The sequence below is a fragment of the Cydia strobilella genome, chromosome Z, assembly GCF_947568885.1.
Source record: "Cydia strobilella chromosome Z, ilCydStro3.1, whole genome shotgun sequence".
NCBI lineage: Eukaryota > Metazoa > Arthropoda > Insecta > Lepidoptera > Tortricidae > Cydia > Cydia strobilella.
In genome coordinates this window covers 2,304,451-2,331,322 of record NC_086068.1, presented here as the reverse complement: position 1 = coordinate 2,331,322, position 26,872 = coordinate 2,304,451, and the positions used below count along the sequence as shown (strand labels likewise).

Here is a 26,872-nt window from a genome sequence, read left to right as displayed (position 1 = left end):
ATGAATGTAGTTAGAGTAATGAAACCAGACCCATGTTAAAAATAAAATATTTTACAGTACATGTGGTGCTAATTTCTCGCACTAGTGCGTAAAAGAGCATTTTTCGTGCATATGTCGAAAGATTAAAGGGCCATATGTACTGTAAAACGTACGATACACGTGCGAATAGTCTCAAACTCGTATCAATTTAAAACACTCCCTGCGGTCATGTTTTAATTTATCGCCACTCGTTTCGAATTTCCTCTTTTCCGCACTTGTATCGTAAATAACTATTGTAATCAACAAATGCTGAAAATTACAGACGTGGCGTCTCCGTTTGGTTATATCCTCCTAGTTTCAACTAGCCAACATGTAACATGGCAAACCTGCATAGTGCAGCTACCGCGCACACTGGCCGGTTTTAAAGAAAAAGTAAGAAAACAGCTTAAAATTTACATCAAATGAGGGCTACTATAGGGCGTTTAATTTCGCCGCTAGGGGCGTTAGTGTAGATGGAGGTCTTTCAAAACGTGAAATTCATAGAAGTTTTGGGGGTTTCAAGCTTTTTTATCGGGAATTTTCACTCCTTATAGTCCTTTCTTCCCTTAGTATCGTTCAATAAACATTATTTTAATTTCTGGTCAGCACGGCGTGATAACTTACGCCCTCAATATCAGTACAATATATTGCTCCCGAGGGTTAATAACACAACATACTGCAATAGTACATTTATCTCGGCCATCAAAATTTTCAACCATTTACCCAATAGTCTTAAGATGTTAAGCGGACAGTCATTTAAACGACAGCTAAAGCAGTGGCTAATAGATCATGTTTTTTATGATTTGAATGAGTATTTTTCATTTAAAACTGTATAATTGTAGATGTACTTATTATAAATATAAGTGATGATGTATATAATATTGTAATTATGTAAAATATTGTATACCCGAAAAGGGTAGCCGTTGGTACTATGTACTATGTATCATTTTAACATCATGTTTGACACGGTAAACAATAAACTTATTCTTATTCTTATTCTTCTTGTTCATAATTGTGGTAAATCTTTGTCCATCTTTGATTAATCATGATAAACAATAGATATAGCTCAATAAATGTTGGTGGTTTAAAAAAGGTGCCAACTAAAATAAATGCAGAATTAAACAGATTGAAAAAATGGCACATTTAGACGTTAAAATAGCTTTGTGCTTTAGAACGTATTGATTTGATAAAAATAAGCATAGAAGAATTTTGAGATCGGTTTTTCTGGACCTACATCTACAGTGGCGCGAACTGGTGAGCACAAAAACGGTAGCCCTCATTAGTTTGCCACTCTTATGAATACTTTCACATCAGTGTGTCAACTTTCTCATCAGTTTTTGAACAAGCAAGAGAGCCTTTTCGAGCTGGTGTGGAGAAAACCTTGTTATTTAGCTTATTGCGAACCATACCGTGAAGACATAAGGTTCAACAAAGGGCAGTCAATGATGTTAGTACTATTAATTGAATCATCGGTCTATCGGCAGTGTTTGTTCAGCCATTAAGGCCTTTCTGTTGTAAAGTATTCATGCGTCGTTAGGAACGTTGGGTAATAGGCTAGTTTCATAACCAATCGAATGAACTTCTTATGAAACGTAAATATGATTTGTTACTTGTATTGAAGTTAGCACGTATATTAATAGCGCCATAAGAATTTAGTAAACTAATAATATTTTGTGTAACAGGTACATAGGTTTTTAAAATTCAAGGGCAGAAGTATCAAAAAGGAACCGAAATTAAGTTTATAGTCAGGCCCAAGAATTTTAAGACCTAATTATGTGCCATTGCACACAATATTTTTTCTATGACAGCAGCAAACACTTAAAATTATAAATAAAATCAAAGTAAATAATTGTTTGTAGCTCTTTGCCTTGAAGTCAGAATAAAAAAAACAACAGTTACATAAGTAATATTGTATAAATATTCCTACGAACACTGTTGTTAGGATCCTGAACACTGCGCCGGGGCCCCGCGCGCCGCACTGCTTATGAAGTTGATTCCCAGGCAGCATTTATACGTCATTATGACGTCCGTTACGACATTATGACGTATAAATGACGTCATTATGACGTCACTTGTACGTCGCTGACGTCACTTTGCTACCTAGATCTCACTGGCAGTTATTTAATCTACAAAAAGTGCTGGAGTAGAACAAAATATATAGGTAAATAATGTTTATTTTATTTTTCTAATATAGTCATTGACTGATTATATCAAGTTTGATACTAAGTAAAAATTTGTCGAACTTGGTGCATCTGTCACCATTAAAGAAATTTAAACTTATAGCTGACATGATGTGATAAACGTAAGATAAATTTGACAAAATGAATGACACTGGAGTGATAAATGAGTCTCAGAAAATGCGAATAAAATTAATGATGTAAGGCGAAGAAAGAGTAAAATCATATAACTGTAGAAAATATAAATTAATATAAAGCTGCTAAGTATAATTTAAAAGATATTTCGAGGCATAACATTTAGAGACGCACCGGATATTCGGTTACTATCCGGTATCCGGCATATCCGGCCCTTATTTTAATATCCGGCCGGATACCGGATAGTGAAGTACTATCCAGCCGGATACCGGATAGTAACTTTGCTTTAACCGGAGTATGGTAAAGGCGCTATGGTAATGGTAACCTAGCGATCACCTCCCACGTCATGACTAATCAGTATGTCAAGTGAAATAGACCCCTAAGCCACACAAACATAGTAGAAATGACATCCATGCCCTTTGCGTGTTTTTTAACGTAGCCAAGCTACGTCCCACACTTGAATAATATATTAAATGAACGTATCATTATATTAAACCGTAGGTAAGACTATACTGCCGTCTTTAAACTGCCAGGGAGAAATGAATTCATGAAGAGTATTAACCTCCGTTCAACCAAAGAGGATATAATAAGATAGAGCGGTACTGTCATAGTAAATTTTGTAACCGCTGTAAATTCACTGCCATCTATCGACATACTTTAAAACTATAAATGAAGATTTATAAAAATACGTTAAAATGTATTTAAATATGGATAAATGATTTTTTTATTTGCATTAATTATTTTTATGTGATTTAGACCCATGTTCTTTCACTGGTATGCGTTAAAATTATAAATAACAAACGAAACCATCAACGCCCTCTATACGAGAGTAGGCCAAAACTAGTGGCGCCCTCTGATCGAGAATCAAATTTTCGTGATTTTCGAGGCACGTTTTTTCCTTAGACTGTATCCATCTATTACGGAGTTAGATCTATCTTTGACCTTACAATACAAACTTAGGCTTATGAATTGAAACTTATGAATTATGCAGCGCCATCTAGTTAGCTCTCTGAGAGAGTTAATGAAGCTATTTAATAGTTTGTATGCTTATAATGCTTTTATTGAGCTTTTATAGCACTTTTGTGCATGTGACTGCAATCAGGTGTCCTCAGCTACGTTTTCAAGTAATATTTTTGACAAAATTTGTCGAAATCATAAAAATAATTAATGCAAATAAAAAAAATCATTTACTATATTTAAATACATTCTATCGTATTTTTATAAATCTTCATTCTTCAGTTTTAAAGTGTGTCGACAGATGGCAGTGAATTTACTGGGGTTACAAAATTTACTATGACAGTACCGCTCTAGTATAAGTTACTCTATGGTAAGGTCTATGTGGGTAAGACGGTTGTCAGTTTTTTAACAGACGAATAATAAGGAACATTAAATAACTTCTTAGTTTACTCACTTGTTTTAGTCACTCGCGCGACATGTTTTGGAGAGCCTAGGTCTCCTTTCTCAAGCACTAATAGTGCGAGTAGCCAAGGAGACCTAGGCTCTCCGACACATGTCGCGCGAGTGACTAAAACAAGTGTCTAAACCGTGAAATTATTTAATATGTCTCGCAACAGTTTAAATCCGAATAATAAGGAATGTGTTTAATTAACCTCGTAAGACCCGCCATATTTGTAGGGATATACTACAGCGCCACCTATAGGTAACAATGATGAGGCTGGCGTTGTATGGAAGTTGTCAGTCTTACATATACTAGCCTCTGATGTATCGTTGTTCCGCCATCTTTAAACCTAAGTTTAAGAACGCAGGTTAACGTTCTACGGTTAATTGAAGAAAATTGTGGCAAATTAGTAAAATTGGTTGGACATTGAAGTTTGTAAGTTTTTTTGTTCTTTTTGGTTTTCAACGAAAAGTTAATACGAGTAATGTTTATTTTAAACTACCCTGAAAAGACTCTGCTGTCTGTCTGTCTGTCTGTCTGTCACAAGGCTGTATCTCATGAACCGTGATAGCTATAGACAGTTGAAATTTTCACAGATGTATTTCTGTTGCCGCTATAACAAGAAATACTAAAAACAGAATAAAATAAATATTTAAGTATCCCCGTACAACAAACGTGATTTTTATGCCGTTTTTTATGTAATGGTACGGAACCCTTCGTGTGCGAGTCCGACTCGCACTTGGCCGGTTTTTTTTTTTGTTTTAAAATTTTGAACTAGTAAAATTTATGAAATAAAACTATGAAAACGGATTATATCGCGTATATTGAATTTATAATACATCCCGACGTTTCGAACTCTTTACAGCGTTCGTGGTCAACGGGTCACCCGTTTATTTCATGAGTAACTATCGCGGTAACCGAAGACAATATTAGTAAAATTTACTTTAATTATAATTTTGAAGTAAGCCGGCATATTTTAAACCCATATGTATGTAATTTTAGCTACATTGTGGACTATTGAGGTTACCTACATCTAATTCAGTGGACCGATTGAACACCGCAATGTAATAAAACTGTTATGCGAGTTCTCGCACCATCAAAATGAGCCTTAAAACCCAGATTTTTTCGTTCTATTCGAACTGACAGATTCCTTGGTCTATAATACATTAATAATAAGGTAATTCAGACCATATCCATCCCACTGCTGGGCACAGGCCTCAATTCAATTCAATGTTTTATTGATAAAATATACATTTTACACGTCAAATTTACAAAGGTAAAAAACTCATCAATCGAGTACAAAGCGGGTATTTAGAGTTCTCAAGGGTCCGCAATGCTTAAGTGGCTCCTGTGATGTTGCTTACGTCCATGGGCGACGATGAATAAAAAAAAACAAAGCGTCTATTTCAAGTTGTCCTCTTATGCGTCCTCACGCATAACGGCCCGGCCACGACTTCGCGCGGCGGCGGCAGCGGCGAGCGGCGGCCATGTAATAGGTGGGAACGAAAAGTCCGACCGCTGTCTCTCGCTCCAACCTTATGGCCGCCGCGACGCGATGTCGTGGCCGGACCGTAAGAGTGCTGGGGTTATAAGCTAGCCAATACACGCACGGATTTGCCCGTCGGATCTGCCTGAAAGATGTGTCTGGCGGACACATCCGTCAATGTGTGGCGAGAAATAGACACAGATGGGTAGCGGACGGCTATCCGGCGGACAAATCTGTGTCTATTTCTCGCCACACATTGACGGATATGTCCGCCAGACACATATTTCAGGCAGATCCGACGGGCAAATCCGTGCGTGTATGGCTAGCTATTATCCCCACGATCACCCAATGTATGTATGCATCCTCACGATGTTTTTTCGTTCACTGAAAAGCTAGTGGTAAACAGCCAGCCAGGATTTGAACCCGCAACCTCCGGATTGAAAGTCGGATCCACTTGACCACCACCTACCAAGTTCGCACTTTATTAATTTAAATATTTTAAATTAAGGCCATTCCATCGGTTTACCGCTGTCACTGTCACATTTCGCAAGAAAGAACGGGAAAGATCATGCGCGCCAACTGTCAATTTTGATCGAATTTTCGATTTTTATTTATTTTAAAAACGTTACCTTACAATATCGAAATTCGAAAGCTATGAAATTACTATTTAAGTTAAGATTGTTTTTTCTTCTTTTTTTGTTTATAGTATCACATAATAAATAACCGAGTAAAGTTTGATTAAAAGTCCGAGTTAGAGGTTACTTTGGGAATTAATTGTATCGAGCGAAGTGTCATAATTCGTGTATCGGAAGCTATGATATTAAAGATAATATAGTCAAGAACTACATATATTTTATTCACGTCTACGAATATCAACGCCTCTTAGAAAAACATGATCATATAAGGAGATTTTTCGCCTTCTGGCTCAAGAGAATGTTTAGTGCATGCATATCCATAAATATCTGTACAAACTGTGATTTCTGTTGCAGAGCCGGATACTGGAAGATGCGTCACTGATGTGTAACTCCTGGTCTCCGAGACACAATGTAAGTGTTTTTTTTTAATTCATTAAAAATCGGAAACGGGCTTAATTTTATTTTATTGATTATTTTTTATTTGGATTACATTTGGATAAAATTTGGTTGGCTTATTCGAATAGTTATAATTATACTTGTAATCCATACTAATATTATAAATGCGAAAGTCTGTCTGTCTGTCTGTCTGTGTGTGTGTTACCTCTTCACGCTTAAACCGCTGAACCGATTTAGTTGAAATTTGGTATACAGATAGTTTGAATCCCGGGGAGGAACATAGGATACTTTTTATCCCAGAACTCACTCCTCAAGGGGGTGAAAAGAGGGGTGGAAATTTGTATGTGGAATCAATAACCGCTGAACCGATTTAGATTAAACTTGGTAGGTATGGGGATAGTTTGAGCTGTGGGAAATGATATAGAATAACTTTTATCCTCGAAATCATCCCTTAAGGGTGTAAAAAATGGGGTGGAAATATATAGTGTGGACCAATTTGGGGGTGAAAAAGGATGGATTAAAAAGCAGATTTGTTTAAGAATTAAGGTACCCAAATTACTAATTCCACGCAGACGAAGTCGCGGGCAAGATCTAGTTGTAAATATAAAAATTAAATAATTAATAGCTTTTTGAATTTGTGTCTGTTATTCTCTTCTCAAAATCACTTAAATTCAGAATTGAACTAAACTCAATCCCCATAAAAATTACAACCAAATAGTGTTCTTAAGACGCTCGCTAATACCTCATACCATGGAGACTATATAAAGGAGCCAAATCTCTATGTATGAAAACTGTCCATCAAAAAACAGTAATTAGGCGGCGCCACCATACACCGAAATACTACCAAAAACAACCTACGTAATTTGGTCGGGTTATTTGTTGCCTTATATGGTTCATGTTATACTCATGTCCCAGAGCCTAACTAGCGCCACCGGAGAGATTAGGAACCATTATTTAAAGCTGAAAGCGGTCACTTTTGCAACAATTCTGCCATAAGAGATTGCGATCCTTTCTATACCATCCATACCTCATACACATATCTGAGATACGACTTGTTAAAAAATACGATTCGAATTTCGAATGTACCGGTCAAATTAATATCGTCATCGTGTTTGACACTGGCAAATGAAGCTAAAGTGCATTGCGCAATGGACAGTTGCAAAATGAACCCTGTTCCGATATAATTAAAGTCCAAATTAAAAGTAATAATTGGTGACGTCTAGATGTCTATTTGTTTTAATTTTCGTGTTCCATATGTAACCGAAACGTGTTATTTTGAACTTTAGTATGTGAGACGCAGAGTTTAAAACTGTAGTGTTTAAAGTTTTGTCGATTGGAAAATGTTTTAATTATGATGAAATTTGAGTGTTAAAATAGTTTAATCGTATAATTAAATTTGATTGAAAGACAGTTTGTCAATACACAAAGTGATACTTAAATAATATTTGATTCTTTCCAATTAAATGTCTGAATCTGTTTTAATAATTGTTGTCGTTATAGCTGATCGTGATAAATCATATATTTTTGGTATAAACATAACATGCCCGGGCATATAACATAACATGAAATGAAACTTAATTAAGGCCGTTCCATCGGTTTGCCGCTGTCTCTGTCACATTTCGCAAGAAAGAACGGTAAAGATCATGCGCGCCAAGTGTCAATTTTGATCGAATTTTGTCGATTTTTATTTATTTTAAAAACGTTACCCTACAATATCGAAATTCGAAAGATATGAAATTACTATATAAGTTAAGAATGTTTTTTCTTCTTTTTTGATTATAGTATCACATAATAAATAACCGAGTAAAGTTGGATTAAAAGTCCGAGTTAGAGGTTACTTTGGGAATTAATTGTATCGAGCGCAGTGTCATAATTCGTGTATCAGAAGCTATGATATTAAAGATAATATAGTCAAGAACTACATATATTTTTTTCATGTCTACGAATATCAACGCCTCTTAGAAAAACAGGATCATATAAGGAGATTTTTCGCATTCTGGCTCAGGGAACCGCCTTAAGTGTAAATGGATTTTGCACATAGCGCCAAGCGGAACGTTTTCGTAACTCAAAATCCCATACAAAATGACACCAAACGCGTACGATGGGAATCGAAATTAAATTAAGTAATAAAACCAAGGACACGTGCGAGTCGGACTCGCCCACCGAGGGTTCCGTACTTTTTAGTATTTGTTGTTATAGCCACAGAATAAGTAATAGTATTAGTTATAGCGGCAACAGAAATACTGTGATAATTTCAACTGTCTAGCTATCACGGTTCATAAGCCTGGTAACAGAGAGACGGACAGACAGACGGACAGCGGAGTCTTAGTAATAGGGTCCCGTTTTGACCCTTTGGGTACGGAACCCTTAAAAACTGATCATTTTCATTGACCATTTGATTGATTTTACCTTAATACTTAAATATTTTTAAATCATCACCAAACCCGGTATTAGTTAGGAATTATGATATCAAAATTCAAATTAAAAAAAAAAAACAAAATTCGTTTATTTTTTAACAAGGATTATCCTGAGTGTCGAATCCTCCTTTTAAGTTTGACACTTGTACTTGATTAGGAGGCATTCGCTCTTTCATACAATGGTGAAAAAAAATTTTAAACATAGGTTTTATAATATCGAGGGCCAATATCGGATTTCACTACTAGTATTGAGAATCGTCTATAGGGGCCAACTGATTATCAGTCCGCCGATATCGGCGTGTCAGTTGTTCGGAAATGTCAAATTTTTGTTCTAACTGACAGGCCGATATCGTCCGGCGGACTGATAGTCAGTGGGCCCCTTAATATTGGATGAACTATGAATCCTACATAGCGATTGACATATCACGATACCAATTAACTTCTCTTCGATGAGCTTTTTATGAAATGTCAGTCTTATTTACTACACAAGTCTTTTGGTTACGTTTCAATGTTAGAATAGAATAGAATAGAATAGAATGAGATTTTATTCGTAAGCACAAACAAACAAGACATTACATAATACCAAAGATAGATATAACTCCGTAATAGATGGATACAGTCTAAGGAAAAAACGTGCCTCGAAAATCACGAAAATTTGATTCTCGATCAGATGGCGCCACTAGTTTTGGCCTACACTCGTATAGAGGGCGTTGACTGTTTCGTTTGTTATTTATAATTTTAACGCATACCAGTGAAAGAACATGGGTCTAAATCATATAAAAATAAGTAATGCAAATAAAAAAATCATTTATCCATATTTAAATACATTTTATCGTATTTTTATAAATATTTATTTTTAGTTTTAAAGTGTGTTGACAGATGGCAGTGAATTTACTGGGGTTACAAAATTTACTATGACAGTACCGCTCTAGTATAAGTTACTCTATGATAATACAAAAGAAAACATAAAATAAGATTAAAGTGCCACGAAATGGCCTCATCTCAGCATGTTGCTGGTGACTTCCAGCGCTGATCTTCCGATGAGACCATCAGGTGAGAAGAATCACGGAAGGTAACAGACAAGAAGAAAAGATACATAACATAACATACAATGAACAAATAGTTAAATACAACAAGCAAGAAGATACATTAAATTATTTATATAAAGCAAAGATAGATATAACTCCGTAATAGATGGATACAGTCTAAGGAAAAAATGTGCCTCGAAAATCAAGAAAATTTGATTCTCGTTCAGAGGGCGCTACTAGTTTTGGCCTACAGTCGTATAGATGGCGTTGACGGTTTCGTTTGTTATTTAACAATTTTAACGCATATCAGTGAAAGAACATGGGTCAAAATAATAAAAATAATTAATGCAAATAAAAAAAATCATTTATCTATATTTAAATACATTCTATCATATTTTTATAAATCTTCATTTTTAGTTTTAAAGTGTGTCGACAGATGGCAGTGAATTTACTGGGGTAACAAAATTTACTATGACAGTACCGCTCTAGTATAAGTTACTCTATGATATAAAGTAAGCATCGTACTTGTAACATAACAGTCAGTCCCTGTATCGGTCCGGTCCAACCATACCTTGGCTGAACATTACAGCTACATATGCAACTAGCGCCAACTACACGAACTATAAAAAAAAGACAATGACGTCTGTCAAGTGTCAAACCAAACCGATGCGACAGTGCGACATGAAATAGTAGAAAATAAATGAGAGCTTAGAGCTTATTATAGCACAGGGTGTTGTAATGGAGCACCGTATGAACTGTAAAAGAATTTATTATAAACCCGTTCATAATATTCTGCAGTAAATTATCTATATGTATTATAAAGTACATTTTTAGGGTTCCGTACCCAAAGGGTAAAAACGGGACCCTATTACTAAGACCGCTGTTTGTCTTAATGATGATTATGGTAACACACTGTTATTACAAACGTCATGCAAAGTTAGCTTGGTCCGACTTTACACGTTTTTAGGGTTCCGTACCCAAAGGGTAAAAACGGGACCCTATTACTAAGACTCCTCTGTCCGTCTGTCCGTCTGTCTGTCTGTCCGTCTGTCTGTCACCAGGCTGTACGAGTATCTCATGAACCGTGATAGCTAGACAGTTGAAATTTTCACAGATGATGTATTTCTGTTGCCGCTATAACAACAAATACTTAAAACAGAATATAAATATTTAAGTGCGGCTTCCATACAACAAACGTGAATTTTTTCCATTTTTTCTTTTAATATAAAATTTGGAACAAACGTGATTTTTTTGCCGGTACAAAATACGGTTTCGTGTTCGAGTCCGACTCGCACTTGGCCGGTTTTTACTTATGTCCTTTATAGAAATAGTACCTTAAGCCTTTGAAGATAAACTTGGGATTAGTACAGTAATGTACGCTTACCAGCACATCATGCTAATCCAGCTACAGTCGCGCACACAAGCGTTACGGTTTATATTATAATTTCCTACATAAGGTAGGATTTTACCAAAGATAGATATAACTCCGTAATACATGGATACAGTCTAAGGCTAAGGAAAAGACGTGCCTCGAAAATCACGAAGATCTGATTCTCGATCAGATGGCGCCACTACCTTTGGCCTACTCTCGTATAGAGGGCGTTGACGGTTTCGTTTGTTATTTAACAATTTTAACGCATATCAGTGAAAGGACATGGGTCAAAATCATAAAAATAAATAATGCAAATAAAAAAAATCTTTTATCCATATTTTAATAAACTTTATCGTATTTTTATAAATCTTCATTTTTAGTTTTAAAGTGTGTCGATAGATGGCAGTGAATTTACTGTGGTTACAAAATTTACTATGACAGTACCGCTTTATCCTATTATATCCTCTTTGATTTTACTCTGCGAAGATTAAGTCTAGAGCTAGACGGGGTTTAGTGCTAATTATAAATTAACTTTAGCCATTAAGGTAAGGCTTTTTAGCTTTGATTATCGGGTGTTTGAAACGCACAAAATATATATTTAAGTCATAATGAACAGTACAATGGGATTTACCTAGCCATTTTGATACATACAAAGGTACATTGAGACTTAAATTATATCGTAATTCTATACCTATTAAGTCCCATTATGAAAAGTCGTATGTAGGGTATTTGACAGTATTTAAAATAAATTATTTTACACCATGCACGGACTAGCACCAGAAGATTAATAGAGAAACGTAGGCAGCAGTTATTTTTAGACACAATTTCTATTTTATAACCCGTTAAAACTATAAAGGGTAGGTAATTTGATTGTGACTTCACATGCTAGTGTTTCATATAAATTCCATAGTAGCAAAATCGTTTTGACAGTTCGAAAAGAGAAACACAGCTCATCGTTCATTCATGCACTCGCGAATGAGTGAATGTTATAACTATGGCGCGACATATTTGAATTAATCAGCGTAATGATGGTTTTATAATCCTAAATACACAGTTTTAAGACATTATTATTGTATATTTTAGTATGTAATATAGTTTAGAATTGTAAATATATTTTTAATTAGTTAAGTAGTAGCTCTTAAGGTCTATTTTTATAAAACATGTAACGTAATACGTTACAATATAACCTACATTCACCTTTAACCTCTATACAGCGAATATAATCGGATGAAAGAATAATTTATTAAGTCTCGAAATTATACTTACTCAACCTCGTATCTGCAACACTCATTTGACGACAAAAACACTCTTATTCCGAATGAAAGAAAAGCGACATTTCCATCAAATGATTGTTGCAGATATGAGGTTGAGTAAGTATAGCGACGATATTTACAACTAGCTTATACATACTTCGTCTGCGTGGAATGATGATTGATAAGAACCACCCAATGTCCTTTTCCGGACCTCAAACTATCTCCATACCAAATTTTATCTAAATCGGTTACCCGGTAATCGGGTATCTGGTATCGGGCGGTGGTTTAAGCGTGAAGAGGAGACAGGCAGTTACAATCGCATTTATAACCTTAAAGCCGGCAACGGCCTTCGAAGGAGGAAGAGTAGGTTCCGGGTTCGAATCCCGATCAGGGCATTTATTTGTTTATTTATAACGAATATTTGGGGCATTTTCTATCAAAAGGGACCTTATTGTCGATGGCGCTTACGCCGCAGAGCATCGCGCGGCATTGTGTTTACGAGTATAAGTAAGCGCCATCGACAATAAGGTCCCTTTTTATAGAAAATACTACATTTGTTCCTGAGTTCTGGATATTTTCTATGTGTCTAAGTATGTATTTATTCTATATAAGTATGTGTATCGTCGTCCAGTACCCATTGTACAAGCTTTGCTTATAGCACAGCCGTACACGCTATACATCAAAAATAATTTGCTTTTCTGTGTGTGAACGGCACGTCTGTACACGCGTCATGCGTCATGCGTCATGCGTCACAGTTGCTTAAAAATAGTATTGAGCGGTCGGCAAATGGCCGTCAATCTGCTGTCGCGCGGAGCGAGGTAATTCGAGACATTCGAGTCGGGGCAGGGCGGTGCGTGGCCGTTCTGTATGATAATACTATTACCAATTAGCTGTGTAAGATAGTCCCCAAATATTTGTAGGGATTTCTAGGTTTACCCAAAGTTATCGTATGACATACATTACATAGCTTTTATATAGGTACATATCTTTTTATTATTCACAACGACATAATTTTTAAATTTACCTCCGACGTTTCGAGGACGGCGTTGTCCCCGTGGTCTCGTGGTGGTGGTGTCGTGGCGCGCCTAGAAGACGTTGATGTCAACTTGAGCCAGTCTTCTCCGAGACCACGGGGACAACGCCGTCCTCGAAACGTCGGAGGTAAATTTAAAACTTATTTTACGCGTTTGTCCCGTCGTTGTGAATAATAATGAGTAAAAGCGTGAAAGTTTGAATCAGTGTTGTACATATCTTTTATATCTTGTATATTGAGATACCCTCCTCCAATTGAGGGGATTTAAATCTTCTCGAGGCAGAGGTGTAGGGATAGAGCCGGCCTAGCTTTATTTGACTTTCATAAACGCATTGTAATATGCCTACTTGAATAATACCCAGGTAGCAAAAAACGTAAAATGACGTCAGCGACGTCATAATGACGGCATTATTACGTCATTATGACGTCGCTGACGTCATTTGACGTCATTTTGCTACCTGGGTAAAACTATTTTCATCTTATCTTTATCTGCAAAAACACCGAAAGTAACAGGTCAAAGGTAACATTTATTAATACCGCAATAACCAGCGGCTATTTTACGACAGCCATAAAATGGCCGCTGGGATCACTAAGGATAGTTCTGTCATTTCATAAGTGGAGTTTTACAGTTGGCTGGTACGAGGTCCGGTGAAATGAATGTGGTTATTTCCTAAATTGATAAGTCCCCCATGTTAAAGGAAAGTTCGGGCGAGGGAGACAAATGTACACATTTCATTGTATGCTAAATTCGTTTACTACCTACAGAGACACAGAATAAGTAATAGTATTATCATACAGAACGGCCACGCACCGCCCCGCCCTAATTCGAATTACCTCGCCCCGCGACAGCAGATTGACGGCCGTTTGCCGGCCGCTCAGTACTATTTTTAAGCAACTTACACTATGACGCGTGACGCGTGTACAGACGTGCCGTTCACACAGAAACGCAAGTGATTGTTGATGTATAGCGTGTCCGACCTGTGACAGAGCCCCTCATGTCAATTTCATTCGATAGGGTAACGAGCGTTCGCGTTTGCGTTATGTCTATTTTTGTATGAGGTTTTGAAACAACAAATAGTATCCACAACACGCTTCGTCAAAAATGAAAAATAGAAATCAAAATGAAACAAAAAGATTCTATTCTAACAATTAAGCCCCGAACTGTTCCCTACCTTTTTTTTATACTACGTCGATGGCAAACAAGCATACGGCCCGCCTGATGTTAAGCAGCCTCCGTAGCCTATGTACGCCTGCAACTCCAGAGGAGTTACATGCGCGTTGCCGACCCTAACACTCCTCTCCTTCGTTGAGCTCTGGCAACCCTACTAACCAGCAGGAACACAACACTATGCGTAGGGTCTAGTGTTATCTGGCTACGGTTTTCTGTAAGGTGGAGGTACCTCCCCAGTTGGGCTCTGCTCTAGATCTGGAATGACATCCGCTGTGCTGTGCCCCACCACACAAAGCGAGATGTCATTCACAGTGTCCATACCTCTCTTTTGGACGTAGTTTAAGGACATACCTGGCCCAAACGTCCGAAATATGTTAGCTGCATTGCCACGCTGCATAGCCAAAGATATCTTTTGGACCATATAAGAGCCCAAGCAGCAAGAGCAGATAAGAAGAGCAGAGAAGAGAGAGTAAGAGCAGATTTTCTTAAATGTGTTTAGCCCATAATTTGTAGCACTGTGTCAATGAGCACGTTGTACGCGGCAGTACCCATCAAGCGTGCATTTACTTTATGACATGACATGATACGAACCCCACTATCCCCTCCGTATTATTATAAGCAAAGTTACATACAACTCCGTAATAGATGGATACAGTCTAAGGAAAAAACGTGCCTTGAAAATAACGAAAATTTGATTCTCGATCAGATGGCGCCACTACCTTTGGCCTACTCTCGTATAGAGGGCGCTGACGGTTTTGTTTGTTATTTAACAATTTTAACGCATATCAGTGAAAAAACATGGGTCAAAATCATAAAAATAATTAATGCAAATAAAAAAAAACCATATTTAAATACATTTTATTGTATTTTTATAAATTTTCACTTTTAGTTTTAAAGTGTGTACGATAGATGGCAGTGAATTTAATGTGGTTACAAAATTTACTATGACAGTACTGCTCTATCTTATTATATCCTCATTGTTATAAGTATAACGTCGTATATCACAAGTATAGTGAATATAGTGATACGACCGACTTAACCTTACAAGATTTTATACCGCCTACGCCATCTTAAATATATATTCTTTGCCATGTTGCGGATTTACAGTGGTATACAATAGTTATTTGTTATACAAGGGTGCAAAGTTGTATTTTACCCGCGAGTGTGGAATTGAAACATGAGCAAGCGAAAGGATTCTATAGTTGAACCACGAGCGAAGCGAGTGGTTCTAAAATAGAATCCTGAGCGTAGCGAGTGTTTCAACACACGAGAAGTAAAATACATTTGCACCCGTGTGTAACACAAAACTTTTCCCCTCACTATAGCGAGGAAAGTGCAACATCCACAGGCGTTAGATCATCTTCATCACTGGAATCACTAATTTTTTTACGATATTATAACAGAAAACACTAGAAATTCTGATTTTTACGTGAGTCGGTGAGAAGAACAGTAAAAATTTTGTTGACAATGTTGACATTTCTGTTCTGACGTATGAAATGTCAACGATGCGTTTTGAAATTGCATCGACTCAACTTGTGCGTTCAGAATTATATTTAACATCATTATAAAAAAATCTAACGTTTCTTATGGAATTTTAAGGTTTATGACTTAAAATTATTAAATAAAGCTAAATTTGGTATTTTTTATTAGATTCTCAAACCATTTATTTAATGATAATTAATATCGAACGAACCATTATTATGAGCGTTTTACGTTTTGTTATCTGTCAAGCTACTTACACGCTCCATCCAAGGTCAAATTACTTTCCCCACTAGTGGATAAAATGCGTTTTTCCCCGCTTGTTTTAAAGGATAATAGACGGCTTTCCGAGCTAGTGAGGGGAAATAGTTATTTGTGCAACAAGAGAGGAAAGTTGATTTTTCTTGCGTGTTGATTTTGAGTCCCGATAAAGAGAAAAAATCATGAACGTAGCACTCAAACACACGAGATGTAAAATAACTTTGCTCTCACGATACATACAACTTTTCACCTCAGTAGTGAGAACGTATTAAAGGTTAAAAAATTTTAACGTCAAGTTAAGTTAACCTTTATTTACATACATGAATGAAAGGCATCATCATAATGACGAAAGCGTCTAGAAATATCAATTCACTCCAGGGAGTGACGAAAGTCGCACTTTCGTCACTGTTTTTTCGCAGGGAAGTAGGCTTGTTCGAGTTGCTGAGGTGAAAATATATTGACGTTTGTATGGAGCACCGAGCTTGCCCCCCCCCCCCCCTTAAATCTCTTTCATTTTCGCGTCAAAGGCGTCCACCGTCCACGTCAAATTAAGCCGAATAATGACAATCAGGGGAAATAATTCGGGGAATTTTTGTAAAAGGGTACAATAATTATACCTCGTGGTTCGTGGTGTACCGTACAGATGAACATACTTAAAGGGGGGTGCTGAGGGTGTAGATGGGGGGGTGGGTAAGATACCTATTTTCAGATTTTTACTCAGTATCTCGAATATCTTGTACGAATTGCATTATAATTACTTCGGACAAAACTTTTCACATAAAATTTTCTACAAATTAGGTCATATTAATTTTACTCTACGATCAATACTTTAGGAGCTACAGGTTGTTTAAGTTAACAAAGAGATAAACAAAGACGATTTAAGAAAACGACGTTTTTAGGGTTTCGTACATGGTTCTTGAAGACCCATATTCCCCATTCCCCATACAAATTTCCACCCCACATTTTACATCCTCGAAAGATGATTTTGGATATAATAACTATCCTATGCCCTGTCTCGGGACTCAAACTATCTCCATACCAAATTTCAACAAAATCGGTTCAGCTGTTTAAGCGTGAATAAAAGTTTTAAAAAAAGTATTTTTAAACTTTTGCTTATACTTCGTAATGGTGTCAATGTTATACCATAAACAAATTCAGCACCCCCGATTTATACGAAAACGATACCAAACCCGGCCTAGCAGCTTCACTGATGTAGATATCAATATAAAATTGAGAGCTCTAAGTAAACTTTCAAGAGCTGATATCTCAAAAACTATACAAGAAATCGAAAAACTTAACCGAATTAAAACTTGTAACAAATTAAATCAACTTTCATTTTGTTTAAGCGGTCTGTCGCTAAGATGCATAGTTTCTGAGATATAATTGAAAAACCGAAAAATAAGACCCTCAAACCCCCCTCTCCGGCGGCTTATATGTTCATCTAACTAGTCCAAACAAAGTTACGAAGTCAAAAATTGTGTTCCAAGAATTTCCCTGTATAGCTCTTTTTGATCATTCGTTGCCTGACCTAATATTACACACAATTTAGATTTTTTTAACCTTCCCCCCCCCCCTGTAGCTGTGACGTAATGTGCATGACCCCCAAACCACTTACAATTGAAGAGTCCTCACGACCCCCGGCAGACTGTCAAACTAATCTCACTTATAAAACGGCGTGGGAACTAAAACATGGTCATTATAAGCTATAAGAAGGGGCGTAAGTGACAGCATTCCTATAGTGTCCCTTAAGCCGGGTCCAGACGGGTGTAACGTGTAATGTCAACTATGTCCATCGTGTAATGTAACAGGAATTCTACGTGTGGACAGCACTACGAGCATTACTGATGGATTCCAGGCCATAACGCGTAAGCGTACTGCCTCACTGATGCGGCGGTTGCGCGGTAGCCCCAACAGTCTGTTGCTATGCTGGCCGAGAGACTAGACTGCCCGTTCCAATACCACTGGATGCTGTTGCATGTACAGCAGTAGTGTTTGGAATGTGGCAGTCTTCATTATGTAAATAGTTAAATGTGATATATATTTTTATTAATAATTTAATGTGTGTTTACTAACATTAGCATATTAAGATTAATTTAATTGTATTACTAACAAATTATATGGGCATTGCCTGAAATAAATAATTGAATTGAATTGAATTACATGTAACGCTCGTTCGGGATCCATCGGCTGTTGGTTTCTAGCGGGAACACAAAGGCGCTCGCGGTGCCGTCCACACGTTGACGCTATATGTGACGTTTTCAACCAAAAGGTACCACATTGTCGCTTGTCGATAAGGTTGATTTCTAATTAAAGCTATATGGAAATAGCGCCTTACTGACAAGCGACAATAAGTACCCTTTTGGTTGAAAATGGCACATATTAGGGTAGAAAGGGGTAATGGGGATAACGGTAACAAACATCCGAATAAAAAATCTTTCAAATATAAACTTCATGCATGAATGAATGAATGAATATGTATTTATTGCCGCAACAGCGAATACAGAAAACACAATATCAAAAAAGTTACTTACCCTATAAACATTATACATTTAATCTATAATCTTAACCTAATGAGGCTAATTGTTAATGTCTAACAACAATTGTCAACGTGAAACAGGAGCCAGGTCTTTTGTGACACCTACCTGCCGTTTTCAACAGCGTCCAAAATACTGGTCATAGCCTTTGACACATTTTATTTATTACATTAGAATCATCTTAAAGTATCTTCCCGTTTTTTGTGTTGAATTAATTCTTTCTCTCTAAATAATGTCTCACAATAACGAACAAACAGAAATTCCGTATAATTATATTAGTAGGGTTGACACACTGTCACACCGATCACGTTACCCCTTTTGGGCCCGCTTTAATCGTCTGTGAACGCATAATCGACTAACAATTACAAAGTGACAACCCTATTGTAGTTAAAAAGACACTTGACTATATTGAATTCGCTAATCCCTACACATTCTCATCTTCACTGAAAATACTTCCCCGTTCTAAACTGAAGCTTATTGTAAGTGAATATGGTTTAAATTTGATCGAACTACAAATAGGAGCTAAGATTAACGCTCGATTTCGTAATTACTGATAAAGAACGACGTATGTTGCTTTTAACGTTCATTGCAAATGCAACTTTGTCGGTATAAAGTTAAGGTTTAGAATAGTTTTGGCAAAGTGATTATGAATTTGCGATGTACAGTTTCAGGGGTGGCACAAGATAAATTATGATTATTGTAATATATGTTAGAGTGGGTTAGAATGCAATCAGGAATTACATTTAGAAGGTCGACATGGTGTTTGGGAGATTATTTGATGTAGATACGGGTTGGATAATTTATTGGGAACTAAATCGAGTTGTGATATTTGAGTAATATGAACTAAAAAATATGATGAGATACATTCAGAAAGTGCTTTATAAGTCTTACTTCATTTTATTTGAAAATATGGTCAACTAGCTTTTGCCCGCGACTTCGTCTGCTTGGACTTAGTAACAGCAGCTAAAGTAAGTATAGCGCCTGGAAAAATTCTCATAGCAATCAAACAATTTGAGCATATTATGCACACAAATCAGCTGGCACTTTATTAATTATCTGAATTCCACCCCGCTTTTTACTTTCTTAAGGGATGATTTTCGGGATAAAAACTATCCTATGTCCGTCTCAGGGACTCAACCTATCTCTATGCCAAATTTCATCTAAATCGATTCAGCGGTTTAAGCGTGAAGAGGGAACACACAGACAGACAGACTTTCGCATTTATAATATTAGTATGGATTAGTTACGTTCTCATTCTAGAACGTCTGAAATAATAGATTTGACATCAACATTCAAATAACATTCTGTGTGTATCTCTATCTGGTTCTAGTTTAAGAACTCCTATTCGCTCTATATTCTTTGTATAATAATTTATAGCAACCAATAGAGCGGTACTGTCATAGTAAATTTTGTAACCGCTGTAAATTCACTGCCATCTATCGACATACTTTAAAACTAAAAATGAAGATTTATAAAAATACGTTAAAATGTATTTAAATATGGATAAATGATTTTTTTATTTGCATTAATTATTTTTATATGATTTTGACCCATGTTCTTCCATTGATATGCGTTAAAATTATAAATAACAAACAAAACCGTCAACGCCCTCTATATGAGACTAGGCCAAAACTAGTGGCGCCCTCTGATCGAGAATCAAATTTTCGTGATTTTCGTGGCACGTTTTTTCCTTAGACTGTATCCATCTATTGATAGCAACGTAATCCACAGACACAGATATATGTTTTAGTTTTAGTTTTTTCGTTTTAGCCTTGAGTAATACTAACATTATCCTTGTTTTGTTTTTGTTTTGTTATCTGTTAAGTACTAACCAATGTTTATGGATACCTAATGTGCATACCCCGCAATCGAACTAGCAAATCTGTAGCAGTTGTACATCAGGGTTGTCACTGTTGCCAAATGAAGATCAATGTCATGTTGGTAGAAAGTAAGTTGCAATATACTTTCTACCAACATGACATTGATCTTCATTTGGCAACAGTGACAACCCTGATGTACAACTGCTACAGATTTGCTAGTTCGATTGCGGGGTATGCTAATGTGTCTGAAATAAAGTTTTTCAATTCAATATGTTACGTACAAATGTCCATGGCAATTTTCATATAATTTTAGTACCTATGTCGTTTTAAAAGGTGAACGTAACTGATTGTATGGGAGCGGCTACGTTCGTGTGACTTAAGTCCCCGGCAAGCAGAGATGGGCATTAATCGATTAATCTTTTAGTTAACTAATCAATCGATTAAAAATATCAATCGTCATTTTTTAATCGCGATTAATTTAGTTGCGATTAAATTAGTTGTGAGAATGTTCGACTAACAACTAAATTAGTTTTAGTTTCAATCGACTAAATTTCACGATTAAATCTATATTAAAACTACGTAGTCGCCCGTTTTTGCATTTTTTATCTTGCAATATGTAACTACAAGTACGTATGTATGTAACATACGGAGGTACTCGTATGTTGTAACTATGTTAGTTTGGGTGGAATTTTGCGACTTATTTTGAAGCAGATATCTTCATCCGATTAAGCTAAAATTATGTATACACGTTTAATTTGAAATGCTTGAATGACAATGCAAATAATGCCATAATATTATTATAACGATATATTGGTAATAACGACAAATAGTGAAAAACTGCATTGTTTACAAATCGCAAACAATAAAGTAGGTTGGTGCATTATTAATACTTTGAATTATACGATACTGAGTAAATCTTAGACATAGAAACTATCAATATTTTGCTGTCTCTGACAATAGTAAAACTCTTTTTAGTGTCACGCGGTGACAAAACAATGGGATAATCCTACTTACCTGGAACTGGAAGTTGTTTGTTGCATTTTGGTGCAAGTGCCGACGCATCTTCTAAAAATAACACGTTCTATTGAATGACACATCTGCATGTTGTTTATTATCTACGCGGTCTATTTTGTTTTCAACGTGTGGTCATTAAACTTACTTACTTTAGTAGCAAAATAATAGTGAGAACAGATCTCACTCCTTAGAAACGGTCAAAATATCGTAAGTAATACATGACTATTTTATTTTTAAACATCCGTTAAGATGTCCTAATCAGTCTGTCAACATAGCCATACCGAGGTATTCTATTCAATTTGCTTCTAACATTAGTCGCGAGAAAATAGTCTAACTAATTAGTCGATTACAAAATTTAGTTGTCCGAAATCAATCGGCAACTAATTTAGTTGCAACTAAATTAGTTGCACTCTATACAACTAAGATTGATCAATCGTCGTTTTCAATCGTCAGTCGCAATTAATTCTTGTAATCTTAATCGTTAATCGTTAGTCGATTACATTTTGCCCATCTCTGCCGGCAAGCTCGGCCGAATTGCACCTTCCCATACAAACGTAGTTCCGCTCTCGTTTTAAAACTACGTATTGGATTGTAATGAAACTGCACATACAATGACATGAGGTGTATCTAGGTCTGAAATTAGTTTATACAGCTCCAATTTATAAAATAAACGAAATAGAGCAAAAACAAGTTTTGTATGAATAATTTCAATTCGCTGTATTTTTTTAACTATGGTATCTGAAGCTACATAAACTAATTACAGACATAGATACACCTTATGCTATTGTAAGTACAAAGTTTCAGAGCAATCTAGCTAGTCGTTTTAAAATGAGAGCGGAACTACGTTTGTATGGAGAACCGAGCTTGGCCGTAACGTACTATTTTTGAACTAAGTCAAACTATCATATCCACATAAACGTATTACATATGCTTCTGAATGTTTAAACATTAGTTTGACATGTAGCGTACCAAAGGATCGGACAAATTCATAAATAATTCAATACACTTTTAAATAATTCGCTTTCAAACATTCTATGTTTTACTTTGACGGCCTCCTAGGGTGCGTTCAAATATTACGTAACGCAATTTAGGGGGGGGGGGGTTGTAAACCGTTACGATCCGTTACAGGGGCGGGAAGGGGGGATTGAACAAGGCGTTACGTAATGTATTTTTTTTTAATTAAATAAAATACATACATAATCACGCCTATTTCCCGGAGTGGTAGGCAGAGACCACGGATTTCCACTTGTTACGATTCTGACATACCATCAACCGGGGTGAATAGGGATGGCTGGGGTGAATAGGGTCACAACTTAAGACGTGATTTACCTGACAATTTCTTATACGAACGATACGATTTGCGTAGGTATTTATTAAGAAATATGACATTTTAAGATTTGTCTCTATTCATCCCAGCAATCCCTATTCACCCCAGGTGACGATACCTCTTTCACATAATATTCCTTATCCACGCTCGCTCATGTCTAAACATTATTGTGACTATTAAAATTGTTATTAAAATTATTGTGACTTTTAGGTAAAAATGTTCACTTGGGTGTTACGTAACTTTTAAGTAGGGGGAGGTACACGAAAACGTTACCTCGCGTTACACGGAGGGGCGGGGGGGGGGGATCTATGAAAATTGCGTTACGTAATATTTGAACGGACCCCCCTATATCTTATAATCGGTACACACGTAAGCAGAAGGTCCTGGGTTCCAACTTCCAATCCCGGTAAGGGCATTTATATGTGTGTTTATCAACTTTATCACAAATATTTGTTCCTGAGATTATTTTTTACGCAGCTCTTTTCATTGTGAATTCAATCAAATAGATGGATCTAAGGAAAAAACGTGCCTCGAAAATCAAGAAAATTTGACTCTTGATCAGAGGGCGCTACTAGCTTTGGCCTACTGTCGCATAGATGGCGTTGACGGTTTCCTTTGGTATTTAACAATTTTAACGCATATCAGTGAAAGAACACGGGTCAAAATCATAAAAATAATTAATGCAAATAAAAAAAAACATTTATCCATATTTAAATACATTTATTCGTATTTGTATAAATCTTAATTTTTAGTTTTAAAGTGTGTCGATAGATTGGAAAATAAATAAAAAAAATAAAAATCATTTATCCATATTTAAATACATTTTATCGTATTTTTATGAATCTTCATTTTTAGTTTTAAAGTGTGTCGATAGATGGCAGTGAATTTACTGGGGTTACAAAATTTACTATGACAGTACCGCTCTAGTATAAGTTACTCTATGCTGAGATTATTTTTTTATACGCAGCTCTTTTCATTGTGAATTCAATGTATCAATTTTCTGGTAAAATATTATTTTATTGGTTTCCTAACAGTGATACTTTTGCTAACCGATAAAATAAAAATCATTAATTTCAGGTCTTAAAACCCATATTACATCACATTACAAAATAAAATGAAAAAAGAAACTAATTAAAAACCGGCCAAGTGCGTCTGGCTCGCGAACGAAGGGTTCCGTACAATTACGCAAAAAACGGCAAAAAAATCACGTTTGTTGTATGGGAGCCCCACTTAAATACTTATTTTACTCTGTTTTTGTATTTTGCTGTTACAGCCGAGCGGCAACAGAAATACATCATCTGTGAAAATTTAAACTGTCTAGCTATCACGGTTCATTAGATACAGCCTGGTGACAGACAGACAGATATCGAAGTCTTAGTAATAGGACCAAGTTTTTACCCTTTGGGTACGGAACCCTAAAAAACAACATCGCTCGTAAACCGCCAAAATTTGAAAGGACGGTTCCAAATTTAAACTCCGATCCTCTACCCACCATTCAAATTCAGGCCACATCTCGGGTAAATCGAAAAGAAAACTATTCGTTTTAAAAGTGGTGTACGCCATAAAACCGTGTGTTTGGGAGTCAGGAGGAGCTCTCAGGCCAGGGGTGCTCATAAATAATTTAGAGTAATACTCGCCCGAAGGTTGAGCGCTCATGACTTCTTGATGGGATCTCGGGTGTGGACTTTTTAAATTTGAGGCCTTTTTTAAAGTTAGGCGCCAATTGTTTGCGATGACTGGATGTTGTAGAAGTTTTTTGTTATATACTACTTAGTCATTGATATAATTTCAATGTTTTTAGGGTTCCGTACCCAAAGGGTAAAAATTTGAACACTTAATTTTACCACTTTGGAAGTGTCTCTCGCGCAAACTATTCAGTTTAGAAAAAAATGATATTAGAAACCTCAATATAATTTTTGAAGACCTACCCCACAGCCCACACATATGGGTTTAATGAAGAATTTTTTTTTCAGTTTCAGTTCCAAGTATGGGGGACCCCCAAAATTTGTTGTTTTTTTTTTCTATTTTTGTGTGAAAATCTTAATGCGGTTCACAGAATACATCTACTTACCAAGTTTCAACAGTATAGTTCTTATAGTTTCAGAGAAAAGTGGCTGTGACATTAGTACGGACAGACACAGACAGACATGACGAATCTATAAGGGTTCCGTTTTTTGCCATTTGGCTACGGAACCCTAATAAAAATCACTCGCGTTTCTATGTGTGAACGGCACGTCTGTACACACGGCATGCGTCATAGTGTGAGTAAGTTGCTTAAAAACAGTACTGAGCGGTCGGCAACCGGCCGTCAATCTGCTGTCGCGGGGCGAGGTAATTCGAGTCGGGGCGGGGCGGTGCGTGGCCGTTCTGTATGATAATTACTTATTCTGTGCCTTAAGTACCAATAAAACATGCAATTGAATAAAGTTTGACTTACTTTTCTCCAGGGTGACCTGTTTGGTGGTCTAAACGACGGCCTCCTAAGCCGCGCAGAGGCCCTAGCGGCGGTAGACATCAGCAAACACCAGAGCGGACCCCAACCCGGACCCCTGCCGCAGCTCAAACATGACATGGTGTACCACCATGGGGTCGGTGGACCACCGCCGCACAACGCTAGACCACATCAGGTATTATTGCTTTTGATATAGTTAAAAAAAATGGGAGAATATGTCTATAATAATAGCAACAAAATATTGGTAAGGAATAGAGTGGTGCCTAGAAGAGACCCTTGCGCAGCTCAAATATGACATGGTGTACCACCATGGGGTCGGTGGACCACCGCCGCACAACGCTAGACCACATCAGGTATTATTGCTTTTGATATAGTTTAAAAAAAATGGGAGAATATGTATATAATAATAGCAACAAAATATTGGTAAGGAATAGAGTGGTGCCTAGAAGAGACCCTTGCGCAGCTCAAACATGACATGGTGTACCACCATGGGGTCGGTGGACCACCGCCGCACAACGCTAGACCACATCAGGTATTATTGCTTTTGATATAGTTTAAAAAAAATGGGAGAATATGTCTATAATAATAGCAACAAAATATTGGTAAGGAATAGAGTGGTGCCTAGAAGAGACCCTTGCGCAGCTCAAATATCACATGGTGTACCACCATGGCGTCGGTGGACCACCGCCGCACAACGCTAGACCACATCAGGTATTATTGCTTTTGATATAGTTAAAAAAATAAGAGAATATACGTTTTGATATGGTAAAAAAATAGAAGAAAAAGTGTCTATAATAAGGCTTACCCAAGTCATTTATACAAATACAAATGTTTATTTCATAGAATATGGTACAAAGATGGTCAAATTACAATAAGTATATCAACTGAGTTGCCCCAAATGATCAGTCCGTAACGTAACACTGACGACACATATCCATGATACGCAGAAAGAGCGGCCTCTTTAGATGTTAAAGTTCTAAGCTTTCGTAGTGCAAACAGCAGTATACAAACAGTCATAGAAAACATCGTAAGCTTTCGTACGCATCCGTTATCCCAGCACAATATTACTTTTCGTTTGGCGTTTGTCCATAAACTGTTATCACGGCTAATGCCCCCGAGCCCACAGAGGCCTAGCACATGATTGGCGCAACATTATCTCGCTTTCTAACTATCTGCCCAATGAGGGCTAACGCGTATGAATTCGCCGCTAGGGGCGCTAATGTAGATGGTGGTCTTTTCCATAGTTGAAAATGTCAAACGTCACTTGTCACTTCAATGGCTGACAGCTGTTCTTTAGTCTTTTGGACCACCATCAACAGAGGCGCCAACTGGTGAGCAAAAAAACGATAGCCCTCATTCGAAGTTTAAGATACGTCAATTGATAGATCTAGAAACAATATGGATTCGATGTCAGTGTCAAAAGAGGGACGGGTAGTCGGGTGGCGCGACGCAAGATACTGTCGCG

General features: G+C 36.8%; 1 protein-coding gene and 1 long non-coding RNA gene across 3 annotated transcripts in view; one reads left to right on the top strand and one right to left on the bottom strand.

The window, feature by feature from the left end:
* Positions 1 to 26,872, top strand: part of LOC134754560 (inhibitory POU protein) — a 104,615-nt gene that overhangs the window by 56,925 nt on the left and 20,818 nt on the right. For both annotated transcript variants that reach the window (XM_063690874.1, XM_063690873.1), the window contains exons 2-3: positions 6,205 to 6,261; positions 25,403 to 25,582. In XM_063690874.1, coding sequence (XP_063546944.1) covers positions 6,205 to 6,261; positions 25,403 to 25,582 — 237 coding nt within the window. The remainder of the gene's footprint in view (positions 1 to 6,204; positions 6,262 to 25,402; positions 25,583 to 26,872) is intronic.
* The window catches only part of LOC134754590 (uncharacterized), a 57,346-nt gene continuing 44,992 nt past the window's right edge, over positions 14,519 to 26,872 (bottom strand). Inside the window, exon 2 of the long non-coding RNA XR_010128941.1 lies at positions 14,519 to 14,645. This is a non-coding gene — a long non-coding RNA (uncharacterized LOC134754590). The remainder of the gene's footprint in view (positions 14,646 to 26,872) is intronic.